The following is a 23,849-nucleotide window of genomic DNA, read 5'->3' as shown; positions in this document are numbered from 1 at the left end:
CACAGCAATTTGTCAATAATTACAAATTTTCATTTATTAACTCTTTCATGAATAGTGTCCACACTTATGGACACTCAATATAAGGCTCTTTTAAATATTTTAGGAAAATATAAACAGCATTATTGTAATTTAACATAAACTTCTGTAGCTCTCTAGACTATCTGTCATTGTTAGTCAGGATTAACTTTCTATATAAAACATAACTCAAATAAAAATTTAAATAAATATTAAATTAAAATATTTTTGTTCCAGACACCACTGAGCTCCTTAGATTTTTAAATAGTTTTTACATAGTTAAAAAAATGGATGCATTGTGCAACGGTTCTAAACTTTGTATTTGATATATGTGTGTTTTGTATTTGTATGTTCTATAATTTTGGTCTTCAACAAATAAATATTTTAGAACTGAATGTTAACAGTTCTCTTTCATCATCTCATGTTTGAGATCCACCTATGGTAAGGGCATCTGTACTTGACCTCCATAGAAGCATCCAATTGCACCAAGTCAGTGTGTGACAGACAGGAGGGCATGTCTAATGCCAGCTAAGGGCACGCCCCTTACCTGAGTGCATAAGTGACCTGCACATGCTCCTCTTCCTCAGTTGATATTTGCTTCCTGGGACCTCTAGCTTATTCTGTGAGCACAGCTCTCTGATTCACTGACTTGCACTTTTTGTCTGCAGGAGGACATAACCCTCGAATCAGCCTCCACGTGTTTTTTTGCTAGCCAGGTTAGCTGTGTCACTCGCTGCAAACTGCTCGTAAGGCTTCCCGCCTCCTCTTAAGCCTTTTTTCCCCCGTCCTACGGCTGCCTGCCTTCCGGACCCGAGTGAGCTCTGTGCTTCGCCGCCATGGCGCATACTAAACCGGCTTGGCTTCCACTGGGGATAACCAGTTGCGTGCCTGCCCGGCTGCGTGCAGTGCTCTCATCACAGCTAGGGATTCTAATCCCTTCTGCATGGTCTGCATGGGCCTCAAACACGTGGAAGAAGCCATTGGTTTCCCCGACAACTGTAGCCACAACCTAGCACTTCTCAAAAAGCTCTGGCGCTGAAGGCTTAAACTGACTGTGACCCAGAGCGTAAAATTTGGACAGTCTGACTGACAGGGAAAACAGCAATGACGGCATGCACCCAGGAACCTCCCGAGGCGCAGCCTCTCTGAGCTGGGCCAACCAAAGTGACCCTTCTCTCCTTGAGGGCATGTTACCAGGTGAACCCCCCTTCATTAACGAGCCGCCTGGCTCCGGCGATGAGGACGACGTGGGCCTTCTAGAGGGCTCAGAGGACGATGAGGCCATCCCGCCTTCTTTAACACCCCAGACTAATGTTCCTGCGGCCTTACCTCAGTCTGTCCTGCTCAAGTATTGTGAGCGAGCAGCCGCTCACCTCAATATCAAATGGCTGGCTCTGCAAAGTGCCACTGGCCAAGAGATGGATGTTTATGATAGGAAACTTCTGGGACCCCCTCCCGGCCTAAGAAAACAGCTCCTCCTGGTCCTCCCCGCATGTGCCTATTATTGGCAACCTTTTAGTCAATACTTTGTGCTACCTCCCTTTGCCAGTATAACAGCTCTGAGTCTTCTCCTATAATGCCTGATGAGGTTGGAGAATACATGGCAAGGGATCTGAGACGATCCCTCCATATAGAATCTTTCCAGATCCTTCAAATTTCACGGTCCACGCTGATGGACTCTCCCCTTCAGTTCCCCCCACAGGTTTTCTATGGGTTTCAAGTCAGGGGATTGGGATGGACATGGCAGGACCTTGATTTTGTGGTCAGTAAACCTTTTTTGTGTTGATTTTTCATGTATGTTTTGGATCATTGTCCTGCTGTAAGATCCAACCAGATCCATCCAATATAATTTTAAGCTTTCTGGGAGAGGCAGTCAGGTGTCCATTTAATATCTGTTGATATTTGATAGAGTCCATGATGTCATGTAGCCTAACAAAATGTCCAGCTCCTCTGGCAGAAAAACAGCCCCAAAACATTAGAGACACCGCCATATTTAAACGTTGACATAAGGTACTTTTCCATATGGCTACCTCTCTGTGTGTGCCAAAACCACCTCTGGTGTTTATTGCCAAAAAGCTCTATTTTGGTTTCATCTGACCACAGAACCCGATCCCATTTGAAGTTCCAGTAGTGTCAGGCAAACTGAAGACGCTTGCGTTAGTTTTTGGATGAGAGTAGAGGCTTTTTTCTTGAAACCCTTCCAAACAACTTGTGGTGATGTAGGTGACTTTGGATTGTAGTTTTGGAGACTTTCCGACCCCAAGACACAACTAACTTCTGCAATTCTCCAGTTGTGATCCTTGGAGATTTTTTGGCCACTCAAACCATCCTTTTCACAGTGTGTTGAGACAATATAGACACATGTCCAATTTCAGATTGATTCATAACATTTCCAGTTGACTGGAACTTCTTAATTATTTCCCTAATGGTGGAAATGGGCATTTGTTGGAAATGTGCTATTTTCTTATAGCCAATTCCAATTTTGTGAAGCTCAACAACCTTTTGCTGAACATCACAGCTATTTTCCTTGGTCTTACCCATTGTTATGAAAGGGAATTTGGCCTATGTGTGACATCATATATATACCCCTGTGAAACAGGAAGTCATGGTTGAACAAGTTCCTGTTCCTAGTCACCCAGGTGGATTACAAATGTAAAATATCAATGGGAATATACAGTGCATCCGGAAAGTATTCACAGTCGGAGAGTCCTTCAGGTGCCTTTTGGCAAACTCCAGGCAGGCTGTCATGTGCCTTTTACTGAGGAGTGGCTTCCGTCTGGCCACTCTAAGATTCAGGCCTGATTGATTGAGTTCTGCAGAGATGGTTGTTCTTCTGGAAGGTTCTCCTCTCTCCACAGAGACACGCTGGCGCTCTGTCAGAGTGACCATCGGGTTTTTGGTCACCTCCCTGACTAAGGCCCTTCTCACCTGATCGCTCAGTTTGGCCGGGCGGCCAGCTCTAGGAAGAGTCCTGGTGGTTACAAACTTCTTCCATTTATGGATGATATAGGCCACTGTGCTCATTGGAACCTACAATGCTGCAGAAATGTTTCTGGAACCTTCCCCAGATCTGTGCCTCCATACAATCCTGTCTCGGAGGTCTACAGACAATTCCTTGGACTTCATGGCTTGGTTTGTGCTCTGACATGCATTGTTAACTGTGGGACCTTATATAGATAGGTGTGTGCCTTTCCAAATCATGTCCAATCAACTGAATTTACCACAGGTGGACTCCAATCAAGTTGTAGAAACATCTCAAGGATGATCAGTGGAAACAGGATGCACTTCAGCTAAATTTTGAGTGTCATGGCAAAGGCTGTGAATACTTATGTACATGTGATTTTTTTGGTTTTTTACTTTTAATAAATTTGCAAAGATTTCAAACAAACTTCTTTCATGTTGTCATTATGGGGTATTGTTTGTAGAATTTTGAGGAAAATAATGAATTTAATCCATTTTGGAATAAGTTTGTAACATTACAAAATGTGGAAAAAGTGAAGCGCTGTGAATACTTTCCAGATGCACTGTACTTCAAATATAGTTTTCTCCTATGAATTCATAGGGGTACCAATAATTGTTGTACACCTATATTTAACAAAGTTTTTTTCTGGATAAACCTGTGTTTGCAATTGTTTGACATCCATGAGAGCAGAGTATTTTTGTGATTTTTTTTTTAAAGAAAAGATCAAAAGGTTAAACAATAAAGACATTTTTTTCACAGTCTACTTTGCTCATATTTACCAAGGGTGCCAGTATTAGTGGAGGGCACTATAGATAATAAGTCAAAGCACAACTTGTCATGTTACGGAGAAGAAAATCTTCCTGCCTTACTGACAGTTACTGGACCTGGAGACTCCATAAATTTTTTATACAGTGGATATAAAAAGTCTACACAGCCCTGTTAAAATGGCAGCTTTTTGTGAAGTAAAAAATTTTAACTAAAATAAATCATGTCAGAACTTTTTCCACTCTTAATATGAAATTACAATGTAGAAAGATTTAGTGAAAAACAATCAGAAACATTTTAGGGAAAAATAGGAAAAATAAAAAAGCTTACAATAACCTGGTTGAATAAGTGTACACACCGTTTTCTAACTAGGGATGTGGGTGTGTTCAGAATCACATCCAATCTCATGTTCAAAAGTAATAATCATACAGCTGTGATCACTGAAATTATTCTGATAATAAAGATCATATAACCACAAATAAAGATCAGATTTTCTTAACATCTTCTTTGTTTCATCTGACTGCTGAGGCCATGGTCCTCAAAGAGCTCACAAAGCCTGTGCAGGATCTCACATTCATAAGGAGAGTGGTACAAAAATTTTCCAAAACATTAAATGTACCATGGAACACCGTGAAGGCCATCATCAACAAGTCGAGAAAATGGTGCATCACAGTGATATCATCAAGAACAAGACGTCCCTCCAAAATTTATAAAAGGACAAGACAAAACCTTACCAGGGAGGCTGCCAAGAGATCTGCGGCAACATTATAGGAGCTGCAGGAGTATCTGACAAGTATTGATTGCTCTCTGCATGTGATCTCTCATATTCTTCACGTGTCTGGGCTTTGTAGTAGGGTGGCTAGATGAAAGCTATTTCTCACAAAAAAACATCCAGGATCAACTAAATCACCCCAAACCATGTGGAAAAATATGTTATGGTCTAATGAGACCAATTCCAAAAGGTATACTAATTCTATCATTCCAAAAGGTTTGTTTGTTGCAAAAAAAAATTACATTACCAAACGAACACCATAGCCATACTGAAGCATGGTGGTGGCAGCATCATGCTTCAGGGCTGCTTTTCTTCAGCCAGAACTGGGACTTTTTTCAAGGTGGAAGGAATCATGTATAGCTACAAATACCAGTCAATTTTAGTTCAAAACCTTCCGGTGTCTGCTAGTAAACTGAAAATGAAAAGGAATTTCTCCTTTCAGCACAACAATGACCCAAAGTATACATCCAAATCAACAAAGGAATGACAACCATAAGAAGATGTATGTTTTTGAGTGGCCTAGACAGAGCCCAGACCTGAATCCAACAAAACATCTGTGGTGTGACCAGAAGTGGGGTGTGCACAGGAGATGCCCTTACAATTTGTTGGATCTAGAATGGATCTAGAAAAAGTGGGAAAATATTGCCAAGTCAAATTGTTCCATGCTGACAGACTCTTACCCAAAAAGACTGAGTGGTGTTTATAAAATCTAAAGGTGTTTCAACAAAGTATTAGTTTACATGTGTGCACACTTATTCAACAAGTTTATTAAGTTTTTTATTTTAATTTTTTCCCTATAGATGTTTCTGACTGTTTTTCACTTATTCTTTTTATACACTGTAATTTCATAATGATGGTGCAAAAAGTTCTGACGATTTATCTTAGTTTATATTTTTTACTTTACAAAAACTTGCATTTTAACAGGGGTGTGTAGACTTTTTATATCCACTGTACATCTTTCTTTGTTAAATAACACGTGTTTTTATGTCTTAAATTATTAAGAATTTAATTAAAAATATATTTTTTTTGTGTGTATTTTACATGTATATTGTGTATTTTTATGTATTAAATTAGTGTTTGCCATACAAGTCTCTCAGAATGAATTGTTACTATACAGTAGAAACAATAATGAGAATTATAAATCAGGAAGGGCTACTGACTGGAAGTTGGTTGTGACTTGAGCAAACCCTTAACCCTCAAATGCTCAGTTGTATCCTGTCTCAACTTTAAGTCACTTTGGATAAATGCTGTTATAAAAAATTATCAACACATTCTGACCAATCAGAATTGAGAATTCAGTAGCGCTGTGGTACAATATGAAATGAATCCCTAATCATTAAGCATATTCAAAACTATAGAAACAAAAGAGACTTTTTAGATTTATTATTAATCAGTCATGAGTGATTAGTCTTGATAAATGCCTGGGGTAGCACTGGGCATAGTGCATGTGACTGCCACAGTGTCCTCTTGAAGTGCCCCCTGAGAAGTATTTTTGAGGCAGGCTATTTTTATCATATTGGACGTGTTCCCGTTTTACGGGAAAATTCAAAGCTCAGCACTGTTCCCAGCAGCTTTTTTATTACCAGCATCCAATCTGCTGAAACACAGAAGTGAGATCTACGGAAACAAGAGCATTTCAGAGAGGAACAGTTCTCTCAGTTTAGAGTGGCAGGTTTGACTCACTTCAAATACACTGCGGGCACTTCACATGGAGAGGGGGATTTTACAGAAACAGGATGTTATTGAATATCAATAGTGCACGGTATAAAAGGAATATGACTCATGAATTCTTTGGAGGAACCAAAACCTGCCATTTAATATTTCCTATGCTTATCCTGGCAGAGTGCCAACTGCACTTTGCATGGGGCCATATTGCTGAATGATTCGTAAGTGTGATGTATGACCCTGCAAGCTAATGCAAACTGCTTTCATTTTCTTTCCACTGTAAACATTTCTACCAGTAGGACTGCTTGGTGGAATTTCTAATCAGCCTCCTAAATCATATGTTTTAGGACAGTCCCTTCATGGTTTGTTACTTTGGAAATGACAACCTTGACTACAAGTGAGTTCAACTCAGTGTAAATCTGATCACTAGAGAGAGGAGATTGTTTCTACTTCTGGAGCCTTGAGGGTCCTTGAGTGGTCCTGTGACATTATACTGATGTATATAGTACATCTCAGAAAAGGCCATGTCAATAAGGATTCAAGTCAATAAAGGACTCTAATACAATAAGGATTCTTATATAATTATACTCCTTAATCTAGTTCCATGTATGCCATGTCTTTGCACTTTGCCTGAGCTAAAAAATGAGCGCTGACATGTCCAAACAGGTTGCTCTATTATTAGATAAACACATGTGACCATGGGGTTTAATGAAAAACCTTAAATGCCCTTAAATGGTCTTTAATGGGTTGTTACTATGAACTGGGAAGCACAATCTACTAGTGAAATTTAAAATTCTTTGCTGTATGTACACATGCTGTGTTCAAATTTCACAAGTTGTGATACAACTGTCTCATTTCTGAATACGGTGGATTCCATGGACATTCGATGTATGATCAACTGCATATGTAATTAAGTTCTTCATAGTAATTTATCTGAGAGAAATGTTGTTATTCATATAACTTTGCTTTGTCCTTATTTAAGACATACTATCAACAAGCTAGCTGGCTAAATATTTAGTCTCAGTTATTAGCTAACTTTGATGTTCAGCCTACATAGGTCCCAGTTGCCTAGCAACAGTGTTCCCATGACTTTAACCACTTGAACAGTGAGTTGATTGAGTTTTTACCTTATCATCGTGAAAGCACAAATTCATAAGATCTACCAACAGATCACACACTGTGTGACACACAAACACATACAACCACACACCGCCTCAGATGTAAATGAAGGAGAAAGGGTAAGGAGTGGCAGAGGTTAGCTTACTTGGTGGCAATGAGTCATCAACACTGGGGTAATGGTGGGAGGTGGCCCGCATAGCAGAAAGCTGACTGATTGGACGGTGACTAGCTCCTACAAAGGTGATGAAAATGAAAAATGGAGATTCACTATTCATAATCTAAGAGACATGGACAATCATGAAAGAACAATGAAATGAAATGGAAAAACATGATGAAAGTCCTTGCATGAAGAGAAACATGATGAAAAACATCCATGGGAGTACTGTCTGGTTCAGACTGTTCTGAAGGTACAATGATAAATAGATTACATGGGTGTCTCAGAAACAAAGCTATTGTTTGAAGAAACCTTCACTGCAAAATATATGTATTCAATAGTCTCTATGCGAGAAGGATTTACCCATAAACTGTTCAAAGTCAAATTCTACTGGTTATTGTTTTGAAAACAGGAATATTTGCTTTATATCAATTCATATTAAAGTGATCTCAACTGCTTGGCATGAATGTGGCTTTCTTGGCAATGAGACACTAAAGTAAACTGCTCAAAATAGAAACAACTCAAAGGGAAAGAGGAAAAACAAGAATAAATTATGGTGTGAATATGACATCCCTCCCACACAGAGAGCATGGCCAATTTTGCTATTCTGACACCTAGCTACAGATGGCTATGGCATTGTTGGGAGTTCCCAAACACTTTTCTCTTGCACCAATAGGGAACCCATTGCAGGTTTTTAAAAATAATTTTTTTTTTTACATGACATCCACCAACCAAAAAATACTCGGTCAACATTTGTCCTGTGGCCATACTAAAACTTAGAGGAAGGACAATTATCTAGTTATGCATGGAAAAAGATGAGCTACTCTACAATATAATGTCTAACTGTACACCTACATAGTGCACCAACATATTTGGAGTGTATAATAAAGTGCATTAAGTGTAAACATTGACTAAACCCTGAGAATACTCCACTACCCAAATAATATCTGGTCAGCAGTGGTCCTATGGTGGATGTAGTAGAGAGGGGCTTACAAATTGTGCATAGCAACAGATCACTCAGTAATTGTATACCCACAAAGTTCATCCACATGTTTAGTGTAACTGATAAAATGGCTACTATTATATATATATATAAAATAGTCTATTACAATCATACCAAACTGGAGAAGTCTAATGGCTTTGGGGAAAATATTTAGTTACTAGTTCAACTATTTTAACAGTAAAAGGTCTAAAGACAGTATAGATCAACATTTCCTGTAAAAAATTCACTGACTTGCATCACTGTCTCCAATATCTAACCAGAGTGTGAGTTATCACAGTAAATAAATCCCAACCAGACATATTGGCAAACTCACAGGACTCAAACAGTATTTGTGGATGAGTCATGAAGAAGTCAGCCAAGACACTATCTACCAACCACTGTGCTTGTGAGCGAGCACTTAACCAAATGTTCTAAGAGTATAGCAGGATGACTGAGCCTGACTCTGAACCTTTTCCCTGCCTGGTAAGACAGATAATTACTGGAAAAACTAGCAGTCAGCAGGGATAAATGTTCCCTGAGCTCTTGTGGGAATGTTGCTTTCAAGCCTTATTGCTTTTATCTCCTTTTGGTCTTATATTGGTGTTATATTAGAGAGCTACTGGGAAAAGGAGGGTAAATGTCATGTGAGTGGTCAACTGTTATCGGCAGATATTCAGTTGTGTGAAAACCAATAGACTGCAGAAATGTCAATATAAATCCTTGTCAAATTGGTAAAGTGACAATGATCTTTGTACCATAGAGGAGGAAGGAGGGTAAATTTCACGTCAAGGGTCAATGGTTATTACTATGGCAGTTATTCAAGTAACTGAAAATCAATCAACTGTGGTAGCACCAATTGAGGCCACATTTTGGGCCAACTGAAATAACAAACAAAACCCAGCCACATCTTTTTTTTTTTTAAATGAGAAATTTTCTCTTCCTCACCTGGTGACCCAACACTGGGTCCAGCTACTGGAGACTGACCATGCCCTCCCTCATTTTGCTCCTCCATCCACTGGGTGGAAACATCGCCCAGCTCCCTTGACTCTGGGCTCTGTCCTGAGTCTGTTACTGACTCAAAGGCACTGTTCTCCTCCTCTTCCTCCTGCGAGGAAAATACGGTGCTCTCTGACAGACGTGTGCTGTCCACAGATGACAGGCGTGTGTGGCTGCAGAAGCGGTTTCGTCCCTCATGGCCTGAGTTGCTGTAACAGGATGTGCTGTAACAGGATGTGCTGTAGCATGAGGTGCTGTAGCAGGAGGTGTCGCACAGTTCACACTCACTCTCCCTGTGAACCCGCTGACCTCCTCCACCACATTCAGTTTCCACATCCTCACTTTCCAGACGTGAGGGGGTCTCGCCCTCCAAGAGCTGGTTGAGCTCAGACAGCCGTTCAATAGAGAGGCTCGGAGGCAGAATCCTTCGACAGCAAGGTCCAAGACATTCTGGGACTATTGATGGAGACAGAGTCTCACTTGATCCTTCCTCATTCTCATCAGCCACCACCTTTTCGCTCTCTGCAGGTTTCAGACTGACATCCTCAGAAGAGTCGGGATCGATTGTCTCCTCATCATCTTGGCTCAGGGAGCCATGCTGGGCAGAGGGAAGGCTGTGCAGGAGGTGGTGTATACGGATATAGTGTGATCGTGGCGTCTCAGGTTCTGTACAAGATGAGGCAATGACTGTCTCAAGTTCAGAGACAGGCAGTGAGCAGGGCCGGCGTTTCATGGCCTTTCGCTTCATCATACATGTCGTCCTTGGAGAGCATGGTTCTACAGTCTCACTCTCTCCTTCCTCTCTTACTTCTGTCTGCTCTGAGCCTGTAGCTCCTTCCAATTCTGTGGAATCTTCAACCTTTCTGCTTACCCTAATAGCTTCTTCATCCACCTCCTCATCTCTTGTGCATATTTCATCTGCAACTTCATCTACATGAGCTTCCAAAATATCCTCTGTAACTTCTGCATCCCCATCATGATGCACCTCTCCCAGCTCCTCAGCTGGTTCCTCAGGGCTCTGCTCTTGATGTTCAGGGAACTGAACTGTGCATGACAAATCCTTCAATGGTCTGTCCTCTTCATCCTTTGGTGCCTCCTCTAGATTTCCATCCTCCCCCGATTCTTCTGTGCTAGACACAATATGAACAGGGGAACTAGGTTTAGTGGAAGAAGATAGGGGAAAAGAATTCTGTGCCTCTACATCCAGAGAGATATTCTCATTGAGCTCATTTAGATCTTCATCTTTTGCATCCAAGTCAGCAGCTTCTGGTGGGTCAATATTTAGCTCCCCTGCTTCCTGCCGGTCAGGGGTCACAGCGACATCAGCATTAACAGACACCTCTTCATCATCTGCAAGAAAGATCAGGACAATTTGTCACTAAAAAGTTGAGAAACCTACTTCAGTTTTTCTGCATAGTAACCAGTCTAGTATATAAAAAGACTCGATATAATAAAATAGAGGAGACCTGGATGAATAGAAGATGTTATCTCAAAGCGAAACTGCAGCTGTCCACTGACATGATCCGTTGGCAGTCTGCGGCCTAGAGCATAGCTAATCACACGGTCTCTGTTGTGAAACACACACCCACACACCAAATTACTATTATTCCTGACATATACGGCACTGAGAAAAGGAAAATATCTGAAGGAATAAGGAGTTGAAACTGGAATAACTTATTCCTATAGTCATCTACAAAGTATAAATATACAAAGAAATTTAGAAAATGTATGTTATTATTTAAAAAAATGTGTGAAAAGACACCTTTTAAAAAATACGCCAAGGAAAGCATCATTTGGTGACCATGTTATTTACTCTATGACACCTACCCAATAGCATGCTTCTCTAGTAACCGTTGCACAGGCACAGACAACTTGCCCAAAAAGCGTTTGATGATGGGCCTACTCTTGGCAAATTTGTCTTTCACCTCAATCTCCAAAACATCCGTGGGTAGAGAGACAAAGTTAAATCTCTGTGAAAATAGAGGAAAACAAAAACATGTACTTCTGAAAACTGTATTGAGGCCCCATGTTTCCCTCACTTTTTTATCTTTACTTGTATGCTGCAGATACATCCTCTATATGTACTGTATATTTAAATACTGTGTCATACTTGAATTTCATGAACTGTAAGTCCATTCAGCATTGCTAGGCTCTCCTGCTTTGCTCTGTGGAGATGGCATGGCAGAATACCTCTGTGGAGAACCACTATTGAGTAGCTTTAACTAGATGCATCATCCAGGCCAGGGGTACCAAAATCTATCTGCAAACGAATGCTGTGGATGCTGGTTTTAGTCCCAACCAAGCAGGAGCCACGCTGGATTCCATAAGATCTTTGCCTTTAATCGGCTAGCATGTGTGGCTCTTGATTTGTTGGAAAGAAAACCTGCAGTCACACCAGGCCTTTGTTGTTCAAACCCCTGATCAAGGGGTTAAAACAGATGAGATATAACAAAACCAAACTCACTTCAGTGTGGTGTTATTTAGATAACATTTGCTGTTACACTTTATGACCAAAAGTATGTGGATACGTGAGTATTAAACATCCCATTCCAAAACCACAGATATTGCATTGTTCCCCTTTTGCTGCTATAACCCTATAAACTCTTCTGATAAGGCTTTTCACGAGATTTTGGAATGTGGCTGTAGGGATTTGTCTATTCAGCCACAAAAGTGTAAGAGACTGAGCCCTGATATTGGATGCCAAATGCTCAGCTGTCATTCCAATTCCCAAAAGGTGTTTAGTGGGATTGAGATCAGGGCACTGTGCCGGCCCCTCGTGTTCTTACATGCCAACCTTGGCACAACATTATTTATGGATATCACTTTGTGCACAGAGGCACTGTCATGCTGGGCCTCTTAGTTCCAGTGAAGGGAGATCTTAATGTTCCAGCAAATCAAAAAACATTCTCGCCAATTGTGTGCTTCAAACTTTGTAGCAACAGTTTTAGGAAGAACTATATATAGGTGTGAAGGTCAGATGTCCTCATACTTTTGGCTATGTAATGAATAAGCAGTTACAAATGAACAGCAATTCTAAGTGTTAATATTTTAGTGCAGTATGTGGATGCTACCCTGAACACATTTTGAACACCAGCTTTGGGTGTCTTGATCCTGCACAGTTCTGCATTCTAATCAAATCTAAACAAATATATTGGTTATATTGATTTAAAGTTACCTGATTAAACACATCTATAACAATCAAAGCTTTTAATTAACTGTGGATACTGCTATCCAGCTAAAATAACTGCAGAAAAGGCTTCCTAAACATTACTGACTGGAATAATGGTGACACTTGCAACTGAGCTACAGTTCAGCCACAGCTAGAAAACATATCTATATTTGCACATCATGGTATGTATATAAGGTTAGCACGTTCGCCTCACACCTCCAGGGTCGGGGGTTCGATTCCCACCGTGGCCCTGTGTGTGCGGAGTTTGCATGTTCTCCCCGTGCTGCAGGGGTTTCCTCTGGGTACTCCGGTTTCCTCCCCCAGTCCAAAGACATGCATGGTAGGCTGATTGGCATGTCCAGAGTGTCCGTAATGTATGAATGGGTGTGTGAATGCGTGTGTGATTGTGCCCTGCGATGGATTGGCACCCTGTCCAGGGTGTACCCTGCCCTGTGCCCGATGTTCCCTGGGATAGGCTCCAGGTTTCCCCGTGACCCTGAAGAGGATGAGCGGTAGAAGATGGATGGATGGATGGATGGATGGGTATGTATATAAGTGAAATATCAAACCACTCTGCTCTTGCCCAATTTCTGTTTATCCAGAATATGGTGGTATCTTATGTGGCTAAAGTAGAAGTGGTACCACATTTGAGAAGGAAAGGAATGATGGACTAAAATGGGTCATACATTTCTGGACTACCTTTCACATGCATGATAATGCATTTAATTAAGTGGTAAGAGTTTAATGAAGTGCTATGGTTGAATGCAAGAGAAACCCAGAGAGAGGCTTCATTGAATATGCATGCCTCCATATGGCTCAGTTTCATTAATTGAAATAAAAAAGATTGGTAGTGGGCTTGATATGAGCCGTGACAATTACGCCAGCTTCTCTTGTCCTGCACAGCTGAAGGACAGCAGATCTAGAACCTGTATGTCCCTTGAGCTATCGTTAGTGCTTAAGACGCCAAGCTAAGCAGCAGCGCCTGCATGCTGAATAAGCCTGTTTAAAAAGCCTTGCCTTAGCCAAGTTTGAGGGATAAACCTGAACTCGGTCCAAATTACAAGGACATATGGCAAATTCTGCTTTGTGAGGTGTAGGACACACTGCTGTTTGGAGATGACGAAATGTAGCTTTAGCATTCAGATTAATTCAACTGCAGGTTAAGAGATATAATTTGATGTAATTCTGAGAAGAAGCCACATCCTTTCATGGAAAAATAGAGTCATCTTAGCACACTACGAGAATTTGGCTGACTAACAGGCAATTTACTTTTGGGACCTTTTATTATATTTCTACTGCAGTCAGCATGAGAAACTCATTACTGAAAGCAACATCTTTAGTATAAAGCACATCATATCTAGTGCTTTGCTTTGGTCTCCCATTTTCTTCATTCAGCTGGGGTGAAAATTTAATATGTGCATCTAAAGGCGATAATCACACAGCAGTGGCCTCTCAGCCCCCTGCAGCTTTATTGTCCATTATGTTCACTTTTAAATGAACATGGCTGTTTTTCCCCTGCTGTTTTTCCCCTGTTTAGCTCAGCAAAAGCGGGAAAATCCAGAGTCTTTCCTAATTAAGACCATCCATTTCTCCAAAACACTCTTGTAGGTATGTAACTTTGCCTTTCTGTATTTAAAAATTAACAATGCATCTTAAATAATTAAATATACAAAAAAAAAGGAATGAGTCCTGTAAAACTGATGTTGGGGGGAAAAAAGTTAAACGTGTGTGCTAACTGAAATCAGTCTCAACAATGCAACACAGGGCTTCTTACTGTAATGGTTCTCAAATTCCTCACTAGGGCACAACAGCTAGACATTATGTCAGGATAGCCTTGGCTGTCACAATAATTCCTAATCAATGCTTACAAAACTGTAGGTCATCCAGATAGCGTTACCATTTATTATAGATCCTGAGACATTTTTAGCAGAAGGGGAATGTAATGATCTCTCCTGAAATGCTGCATTCTTTCACCCTGGGGCCATGTGGAATACTGCAGTAATGATGCTCTCTAAAGAACAGCAGTAAAAGAAAGACAAGTTGATAGTAGCTGATATTCCTCTAACAATTAACCAGAAAGTGACTGCTGTAATGTGTTGGAAAGCAGTGATGGCTCATCTATTAGGTTGTATAGGCCACTGCCTAAGGCAGTGGTGTGGTGGACGGGTTCCCATGTGGTGCTGTTAATCTCCATGCTGCTCATGTTTGACAGCAATGCTGAGAGTGAGCTAACTGATTTCATGTCAACTAACTAGGCACATTAGCCAGTGTTATAAAGATAGATTAATAAAGCAATACGGCTTATTGCTTTTATAAAATGGCAACACATACTGTATAATATTAAAAATCCAGTGTTCAATAAGCAAACACATCTTCTGCTACACTTTGTAATCTGTGAACAGTAAGCATTGGTTGCTAAGCAACATAACAGGCAAAGATTAGCATTTTCTATAGAAAGAACATTAATACAGAATGCAATCGTTATGGTACAGTTACAGGTGTGTATTCTGTATATCAAGGACATTAAAACGGCTTCAACTGTGTATTAACCATTAAAATTTTTATGAATATAATAATAATAAATATATTTTGTGCACTTCAATATTAGCTATAATTGACCTAATGCAAGCATTTTCTATGGTGCTAGCTAGGCTATCTAACATGATGCTTGATAGCTTGCTAATGTTCTGTAAGCTTTTATTGTTTAACCTGTCAGGAAATATGAACTACAAAAACTACATATGAAATATGTATTGTGACATATTGTACTGGCTAAAATTATGATGGAAAATGGTGCATGCTCTTCTAGGAAAATAATCAATAACAAGGTGGTATGATGCAGTCCAAAGCAAGAGAAGTAAATGATCATTTCCAAAAATAGCATATCATGAATTTTTATTCCACTTATATTACAGCAATTTAATAAAAAATCCTTTATAGTTACAGTTAAGTGTCATATATCATGGAGGTAACTCTGGACTACATTTCCCAGCAGCCACTGCACCATACTACATCCATGTCAAATGACCACCTGCATCTGTATCACGTTTCTGTTTAACGAGCACTTATATATATATAGCCACTGTTTGTACTGCTTCCTTGTCTTACGTATTGTCTATCTTGACCTTTGTCCCGGGACCATGTTATGTTTCATCGTTTATGTTTAGCCTTAGTCACAGTATTTTGCCTAGTTGTCTTAGTGTCTTTGTTTTTTTGTTTGTTTGTTTATTAAATGTTTGAGAATCTGTGCTTGCTTCCGTCTCTACCTTTGAACCATGACATTAAGGTTGTTGGATGTCTGGAAAACAAGTTTATCATGTCATTTTCTCACAAGCCTCTCTTTTTTGCAGTCTGTCATGTTGCTGAAAAACCACAAAGCCCTTCATGCTGAAGAAAACTTACAGATTTACCTGTGAATATTACAAAGCACCGACACTGGAGACTTCTTTGAAAAATGACAAATAATCTCCTCACAAAAAACTTCACCATGTCAATACATTCAGTTTTTTTTGTTTGTTTGTTTTTTAAACATCCATTTATGGATGTACAGTGGAGTGTCTACCATATAAGTTCTTGTGTAAGTTTGACTATAGAAACAATAGTATATTAGAACAATTACATTATTCTAAACCTGTGATTTGCCTTGTAGCCAGAACTACTGTCAGAGTTGGGAACAAACAATCAGAATTGGGAATTCAACAGTGCTGTGGTATAAAATCACCTATTATATAAATCAGATCAAGTAATAAAATGGATACTAATAACATACTGTAATGTGCCCACTAGTGTTGCACAATGTTCAGTGAGCAGACTACGGTGCATACAGGGAAATCTAATGGATCCAATGACCCATCATATTGCTTCTGGAAACTGTACAGTCAAGCTACTAACAATTAGTATGTCCTGTTATAGGAAATTTTTTTAGCAACTTGTCCAATTTCGAACACCCGCTACAACCTATATGTTCAAATAAATTCTCACCCATCAGAAAACAAGGTTCTTCAATAATTCTTTAATAGTTTATTGGATAATTAAGTCTTCTTAACTTCCACAAAAGGTTTTAGATGGAACCTTTTCTGATTTAGGAGATTTTGGAGTCTGGCTGTGGGGATTCAGCTACAAGAGTGTAGGAGATTGGGAACTGATGTTGGACAAGAAAGCCTGGTGCACAGCCGTCATTCCAGTTCATCCCAAAGTAGTTCAGTGGGGTTGAGGTCATGGTTCTGTGCAGGCCAATCAAGTTTTCCACACCAAACTTCACAAATAATGTCTTCATGGCTCTCACCTTGTGCACAGGGGCACTGTCATGCCGGAACAGGGTTGGGCCTCTTAGTTCCAATGAAAGAAAGCTTAATGCTACAGCATACAAAGACATTCTAGACAATTGTGTGCTTCCAAATTTGGGTTGACAGTTTTGGGAAGACCCACATATGGGTGTAATGGTCAGGTGTCCACATACGTTTTCCTATATAGTGTAAAACATTTAAAGGTTCTCCCAGAGGGACAACCACAGAACCTTTAAGGTTTCTACATTATCTAAGATTTTACAGAGCTCCATACATAAGCTATACATGTCATAAACTGACAAGATAGCTCTTTGCCAAAAATAGCATAATTGCGGCAACCACCAATTAAACAACCAAAAACAATAGGGATTTCCTGATGCTTCCAGGCAAAATAATCAATGGCATAGCACTCAACTCTCACTTCATCTAGAGAGGTTCTAAAGAAAGTGCTGGGTTAGGCCATTAAGAGCGAAGATATAAATGAATTTGGAACTGAGAATCAAACTCTGATCCTCATCTGCTTATTATATACTCAGATCCAATTACCATTTACCAGAAGATAAAATTATATATATATATATATATATATATATATATATATATATATATATATATATATATATATATATATAATTTTTAAATGTGGCTATAAATTTTTAGGATACTAAATGCTGTCTTATTCGCCAGACCAAATATAACAGCACAGTCCTCATCATATAAAGTTACCTGTGAAAGTAAGAGGGAATTTCTAGAGGTTTTTGAGTGGTGATATCATTTTCCTCATCATATTAGTGTTGACAATATAAATTAACATTGAGTTTTAAGGCCTGCTTTACATTTCACTCAGTCTTCGGTTTTATGTGAAGAGACACATACAGCAAGAGTTTAAGAAGAAACTGAAAACCAAAACCCAAAAATATTTGCAGATTATGAAGACCAATTAGATCTACCCAGTTTCTCAAAATATTTGTCTAACTTGAGGAATGACCCATGATGATTCTGCGATGACTGCATTATAAATTAATCGATTGTCTGCACAATTTTAAGCTCCTCCTGTATGTCTCTGTTTGGTCCCCCAGTACCCTGGCACATTAACAGTACAACATACATAGAAACATTATGGGTATGATACTGCGCTGTACCACACAATATGGTGAAAAAAACACTAACAGTGTGCATGTGTTTGACAGATACTACCATTATAATGATCGCTCTACTGAGCACTGACTCCATCTGCACTGAATTCATCATGCCTCTCAGCCAAATGAAAGCTCTAATGCAAAATCTAAAGATATTATATATTTTAGGGCAGCATGGTGGTGCAGCAGGTAGCAATGTTGCATCACAGCTGTCCTTCATATCCCTAGGGGGAGGCATCACCATGCTAGGCTGCAACAGGTGGGGCACTTCCTTAGCATGGAATACAAGAAAAAAAGAGGAGAATAAAATGCTGGACTCTCTCTTATAGCTATTGAGTGTATATATTCTATGTCCTTATTGTCACCACTGCCAGACTAAGGTAATTGCCATTTCCTTTATCACTTTCTCTTGGTATTGGGTTAGGAAGAAACCATTTTGTTGTTTCTTAATTTTTGTTAATGTTTGTGAAGGTAGTTTTGTTTGCAGAGTTAGGGTTTGGTTTTGTCTATTGTTTTTGACGTTGCTTAACCCTGGAGAAATTACTTCCTGTTTGTTGCCTGTAATGTTTTTGACAGTGTGGCAATAAAATAGTCTTTCTGAAAAAAACTAATCTTTCTGGGTTTGGGTTATGTAAAACATTACCCTAGCATGTAACGCTGGGTTTCCTCCAAGTTCTCCTGTCTCCTCCCATTTACCAAAAACATGCTGATAAGGCAATTCGCTCTGCTAATTTGCCCCTTGATGTGAATGTGTGTGCATGTGTGTGAGTTCTCTGCAATCTCCTAGTACACTATGCAGTATAAATATAGCAGGAATGGTAATTGCATAAATTGGCACTGTCTCAATGACTCAAGGGCTGAATCTAAGGTGTACATATTAAATATTTAAATATGTAAATGAAGGTTTTTGGAAAATGGGTAGTGGTAAAAAGCATGGTGCAGAGAACTGTACCAAACTGTGCCTATTCAATGTATTATTCAAAATGGTTGAAAACTGGATGATGAAACAGTGAAGCAATAGAGCTTGGTGTGAGAACTGCTGAATATGCCCATTTGCCATTGAACACCAATCCTCTACTAGTTAGCCCTACTTCATTTCATTTGACATTCATTATAGAATATCAACTAACTTCTGATTTTTAGTGTAACATTACTTGATATTGTCCCTGAACATGCAGCATTGCAGGTCTGAGGATAAAATTAGTATTCAAACTGGAGGGCATTGCCTGCAAATGGCAAAAATTGCATCACTCAAGAATAAGCATGTCATGTGTTTGTGTGTAAGAATGTTTTTATACCTTGGTAGGGGCTTTTTTTTTTTTTTTTTTAAACCAAGGGTGAAAATGTTACCATTTGGTTATTGAGGTTAAGTTAGGAATAGATTTAAGTGTAAGCATGGCATTAATTAAATAAAAGTAAATTAAAGGATGGTCCTCATAAGGATAGTAGGATAAACATTGTAGAGAGTCCATTAAAGTACCTATGTGTTTAATGCTTTTGATCACTGGCTTGGCTGGCAGGAAAGAAAAGAAGAGGCTGCAGCAATATGTTGGAGTGCAAGCTCAGTCCAATCAATCGCTGGTGAGGGAGAGGAAATATGATTTACGGTCTCACCATACAGGAGATCCGTTTAACTGCGTCACAGTCACGCTTTGCTGCAATCTCCACATTTGAGCATATAGCTTCCCTTCCCCCACACTTTCCCCGCCCAGAGGGACTGATGGAGATAAACACATGGAGAGAGGAATGGAGCAGGTACAGAATAGAAATAAAACAGCCCACCATGAGTACTGTACATACTTTCATATAAAAAAAGAGTCATTTTCCTATAACGAATTTGGACAGAGGCAGCTGCTATCACCCGGAGAGGAAGGGCTACCGCTGTTGGGCCCTTGAGTACGGATTTTAACCCTCTCTGCTCCAGGGGTGCAATATCATGGCTGACCATGTGCTCTGATTCCAACTTCCTAACAAGCTTGGATATACGAAGAAATAATCTTCACTGTATACATCTAAAAATAAGGGCTTCTTCTTCGTCTCCTTTTGAGCACGATCAATGTTTTATAAGACATGAGGCTGGGGCTTATTTCTTTCTAGCCCACACAGTCATGTCAGGTGATAATACAGAGTGAAACGCCCTGTAGTTTTGATCTCCATTTGGGTGTGTGTTTTTTTCCCCCCAGACCGCGTCGCTGACACATCTGTAACACGTCATCAGCGGTAATTGAGGGGGTGCATGTTTAATACAGTCTTGGGTGTAGTGAATGTGGATTAATTACTCTATCATCCATTTTTTTCCCCAGGATATGTTTGGAGGAGAAACTACGATAGGGGAGTCAGATAAAAACCTTAATAATTTTTAGTTTGCACTGTTTATTGCAAATAGGTGTCACAAATCTGTATAAGGTAGCAGTAGAAAAGGCTACTGAGAACAATGGACCAGTAGTACAAGAAATTAGAAATCATGAATGCAGCTGCCTCTTTTCTTTAAATGTGTCTGCAATAATTTGCCCTACATCATTCTTATGCCATCGTCGAGACCTAATGATGTAATTTATTGTTCAACTCTAATAGTTTCATTGCTGAGCTACTGATAGATATTGATTTTAACCCTCACATATAATACCACTTCAATTTGGGCATTAGCTATAGACAGTGTGAAACAATACACTGTATCAGCTTCAACTAGAAAAGTACTATGAGTAAATCCCCAGTGGCTGTGCACATCAGGTTAGGCTCAAGTCACCAGGGTTCCCAAGGCTCATAATGGCTCCATTATCTCTGAGAGAAGCATCAGTCTCGAGATCACATGACACGCTGTGGGGGATTTCTGCACGATCAGCCATGCACTGAGTCTGAGATGAAGCCATATTTCACACTCATGATGTGCTGATGGCTGCCTAATGCTATAAGTTGTATATTTCATGGATGGTTAAGACTCTCTGGCTGTTGGAAATCTATTTTTGGAGTTAACACTTTAAGCTCCTGGAGTGAAACGTGACTGCTTTTAAAAAGCGCTGTTGCTGTGGGAGTAAGTGTGAAAAACTAAACATGTAAGTTCCAGTGGAAAAAAAAGTCTAGTTAGTGATCAAGATTTAAGAGATGTTGAATTGAAAAAGATTCCAACATTGCATAATCTGCACAGGAAGTTAGGTGAGTTAGTTAGCCAACACAAACTAGGAATGGTAAGAGTGTTCTTATAGTTAAAATGCATGTGAAGTGAGACTTTTGTTTTCATACAAGTGCAAAAAGCCTGGATTTTTCTGTTTAAAAAAAAAAAAAAAATAGTGTGTGAACATATACCTAGATACCATGACTAATAAGAACTTTAAATGTTATAACTGCCAAAATTAAGTTAAGTTCAGGTGTAAGTCTGAAAATCTCATTTAAAAAAATCCTTCATTATACAGTATACATCCTTCATTACACCCTTATCCAGACATACATTTTTATCTCGTTGTATACAACTGAGCATTTGGGCCCTTGAGCAAGGCCCATAACCCTCAACAATGGCAGGTTTTTATTGCTGGGATTTGAACTCACAACCTTCCAATCAAGAGTCCACCATCTTAACCACTATCTTACGCACCTCTTATAATATCTAATGATCTATCCACTAATTGTCATTTTCTCTATTTTTTTTTATCTTCCTATAAACACTGCTTTCTGTGTTAGAATACATTGAGATAAATCAGACAGACAAAATGTTTGAACTGTTAAATGCAGCACTTTAGTTTTGAAAGCTGAAAGCAATGTGCAATCAAAGACTACAAAGCAGGAATGGAAAAACTCTGATGTCAAGGCTCAGTGCACGACAGAACAAGTGTAGTAACATAAAAGACACATCAAACACTGTTTGAAAATCCAAATATCTTGACAAATTGTTCAGACTGTATGTTGCTGTTCCATCATACAATCCAAACCGCTGTTATAGCTTCCAGTGAAGTATCTATCTATCTATCTATCTATCTATCTGTCTGTCTGTCTCTGCAGTGCCTGTCTATCTGTCTGTCTGTCTACAGGGTCTCTGTCTGTCTGTCTGCAGTGTCTGTCTGTCTGTCGACAGTGTGTCTATCTGTCGACAGTGTGTTCCTGTCTAGTGTCTGTTGGTCCGTCTACAGGTGCTATCTATCTATCTGTCTGTCTGTCTGTCTGTCTGTCTGTCTCTCTCTCTCTCTATCGATACAGATGAGGGCTGACCTCTCTCTTCCAGACAGGGTTGATGGTGTTGCAAATGATGCCAGATCTCTTCTCTTGACCGTGGTGAGGGAGAGCAGGGAAGATGCTGTGTTTTCCAGGGTGGATCGCAATCTTCAAATATGGATCAGGATTGAAGAACATCCCCTTCTTCAAACCCACTGCCTGGATGTCTGATGTTAAACAGGGAACAGAAGATGGTAAGCATGTGTACTTGATGCTTTGCTCTCCACAAAACATAACTTCTGGATATAGATCTGGGCAACTCAGATGAGTACTTTTACCCTGCGCCTTTTTAGAGGAAAAAATACTTCCGATTTTTGTAAATGTGATTCCATGGTGTGCCTCTGACCACTATTTAAATACAATTTAAGCTGATTTTTTATTATCCATATCCGAACTCAAGAGATCATGTTACAGAGAAATAATAAAAATAATACATCTTGAGGTCCCAAAAATGGAATAATAACCCTACTCAATGACCAGATAGTTCATATTCTGTAATGTTACTTAAATAGCAGCAATTCTGATTTGTCAGAAGATGTTTCTTAATTTTCTATAACCACACCTCTGACAACAGTTTCAACTGCAAGGCAAATCATAGGTTCATATTAATGCTCGTTTTTCCTATAACAACACACTCTATTGTGTTTTATTCCTTACCTAATAAAGATTGTATTATTGCTGCGTTCATTGGTTGGCAGCTTTCAGTCCAATGCTGTTGGCTACAAATGAGTGAAGAGCATAGCACTGGAATAGTTCAAATCTGCTCAGTACCTTTCTTCCTATAAAAGTAATTATTATCCATATTTAGGACTTCTGAAAGAAGGGGTATGTGGAGGATATGTTAACATGTGGGTTTCCTCACAGTGTGCTCTTTCTGAATAGCTGAACCCTCTTTTTTTTCCTGGAATTGTAGTGATAAGGAAGCAAAGCAAATCTGACATGGTGTTTTTAGCCTTATTTCATGTGCAAAATGATAAACAACTTTTCCATTATGTCTCCAATTCATCTGTATATGGACCAGCTGTGTTTTCCCCAGAAGGTAGGTATAAATTCACACTCACCACACCAAGGGATGCTGAAAACAAGAGAAACCTCAAGGGAATAATGCAAAGGCTGTCAGGGGAGCTAATTATTCTGTTCATTCCCAAGTTAAATAAAGGTACACACAAAGAGGGTCTGAAGCTAAATGTTTTTTAGTGATGAGTGTAGCTGACGTTTCATTTAAAAATTTAACGTACAGTTGACATGACAACTTGATGTGACAGCAAGCACACTGTAGCTTGAAGAACGGGACCTTGATCATCTTAATCCAGCAGTCCGTATATGTGTGGTGGCCTGGGTGAACCAAACACCAAAAATTGTTCCTATTATAATATGTTTCTCTTTACTTGTGACTGAGATGCATGCAAAAGTTATAGCATTTTAATATATGGTTATCCTCAAAAGTGAAAAAGAATAAAACGGCTCCATTACGGACTGTTTGACACAGTATCTGATAGCAACCTCAATTGATTTTCACTTTCTCTATGGCATGTGTCTATGCAACAACTTTATCAAAGTGTTAATTGTGTGAGGAAATTACACTTAAGTAGCAAGCTGTTGGACAACAAAACACAAAAAAA

The 23,849-nt window shown here is 39.4% G+C and overlaps 1 protein-coding gene across 1 annotated transcript in view; it reads right to left on the bottom strand.

Annotated features, from left to right (window-relative positions):
- The window catches only part of LOC128614456 (E3 ubiquitin-protein ligase HECW1), an 86,153-nt gene that overhangs the window by 35,788 nt on the left and 26,516 nt on the right, over positions 1–23,849 (bottom strand). Inside the window, exons 6-10 of the mRNA XM_053635749.1 lie at positions 22,225–22,394; positions 11,258–11,400; positions 10,897–10,997; positions 9,380–10,780; positions 7,444–7,530 (exon numbers count right to left, since the gene is read on the bottom strand). Of these exons, the coding sequence (XP_053491724.1) occupies positions 7,444–7,530; positions 9,380–10,780; positions 10,897–10,997; positions 11,258–11,400; positions 22,225–22,394 (1,902 nt within the window). The remainder of the gene's footprint in view (positions 1–7,443; positions 7,531–9,379; positions 10,781–10,896; positions 10,998–11,257; positions 11,401–22,224; positions 22,395–23,849) is intronic.

The sequence above is a fragment of the Ictalurus furcatus genome, chromosome 1 (genome assembly GCF_023375685.1).
Source record: "Ictalurus furcatus strain D&B chromosome 1, Billie_1.0, whole genome shotgun sequence".
Taxonomy (NCBI): Eukaryota; Metazoa; Chordata; class Actinopteri; order Siluriformes; family Ictaluridae; genus Ictalurus; species Ictalurus furcatus.
Note: the sequence above shows the minus strand (reverse complement) of the source record. Positions and strands in the feature narration are given on the sequence as shown.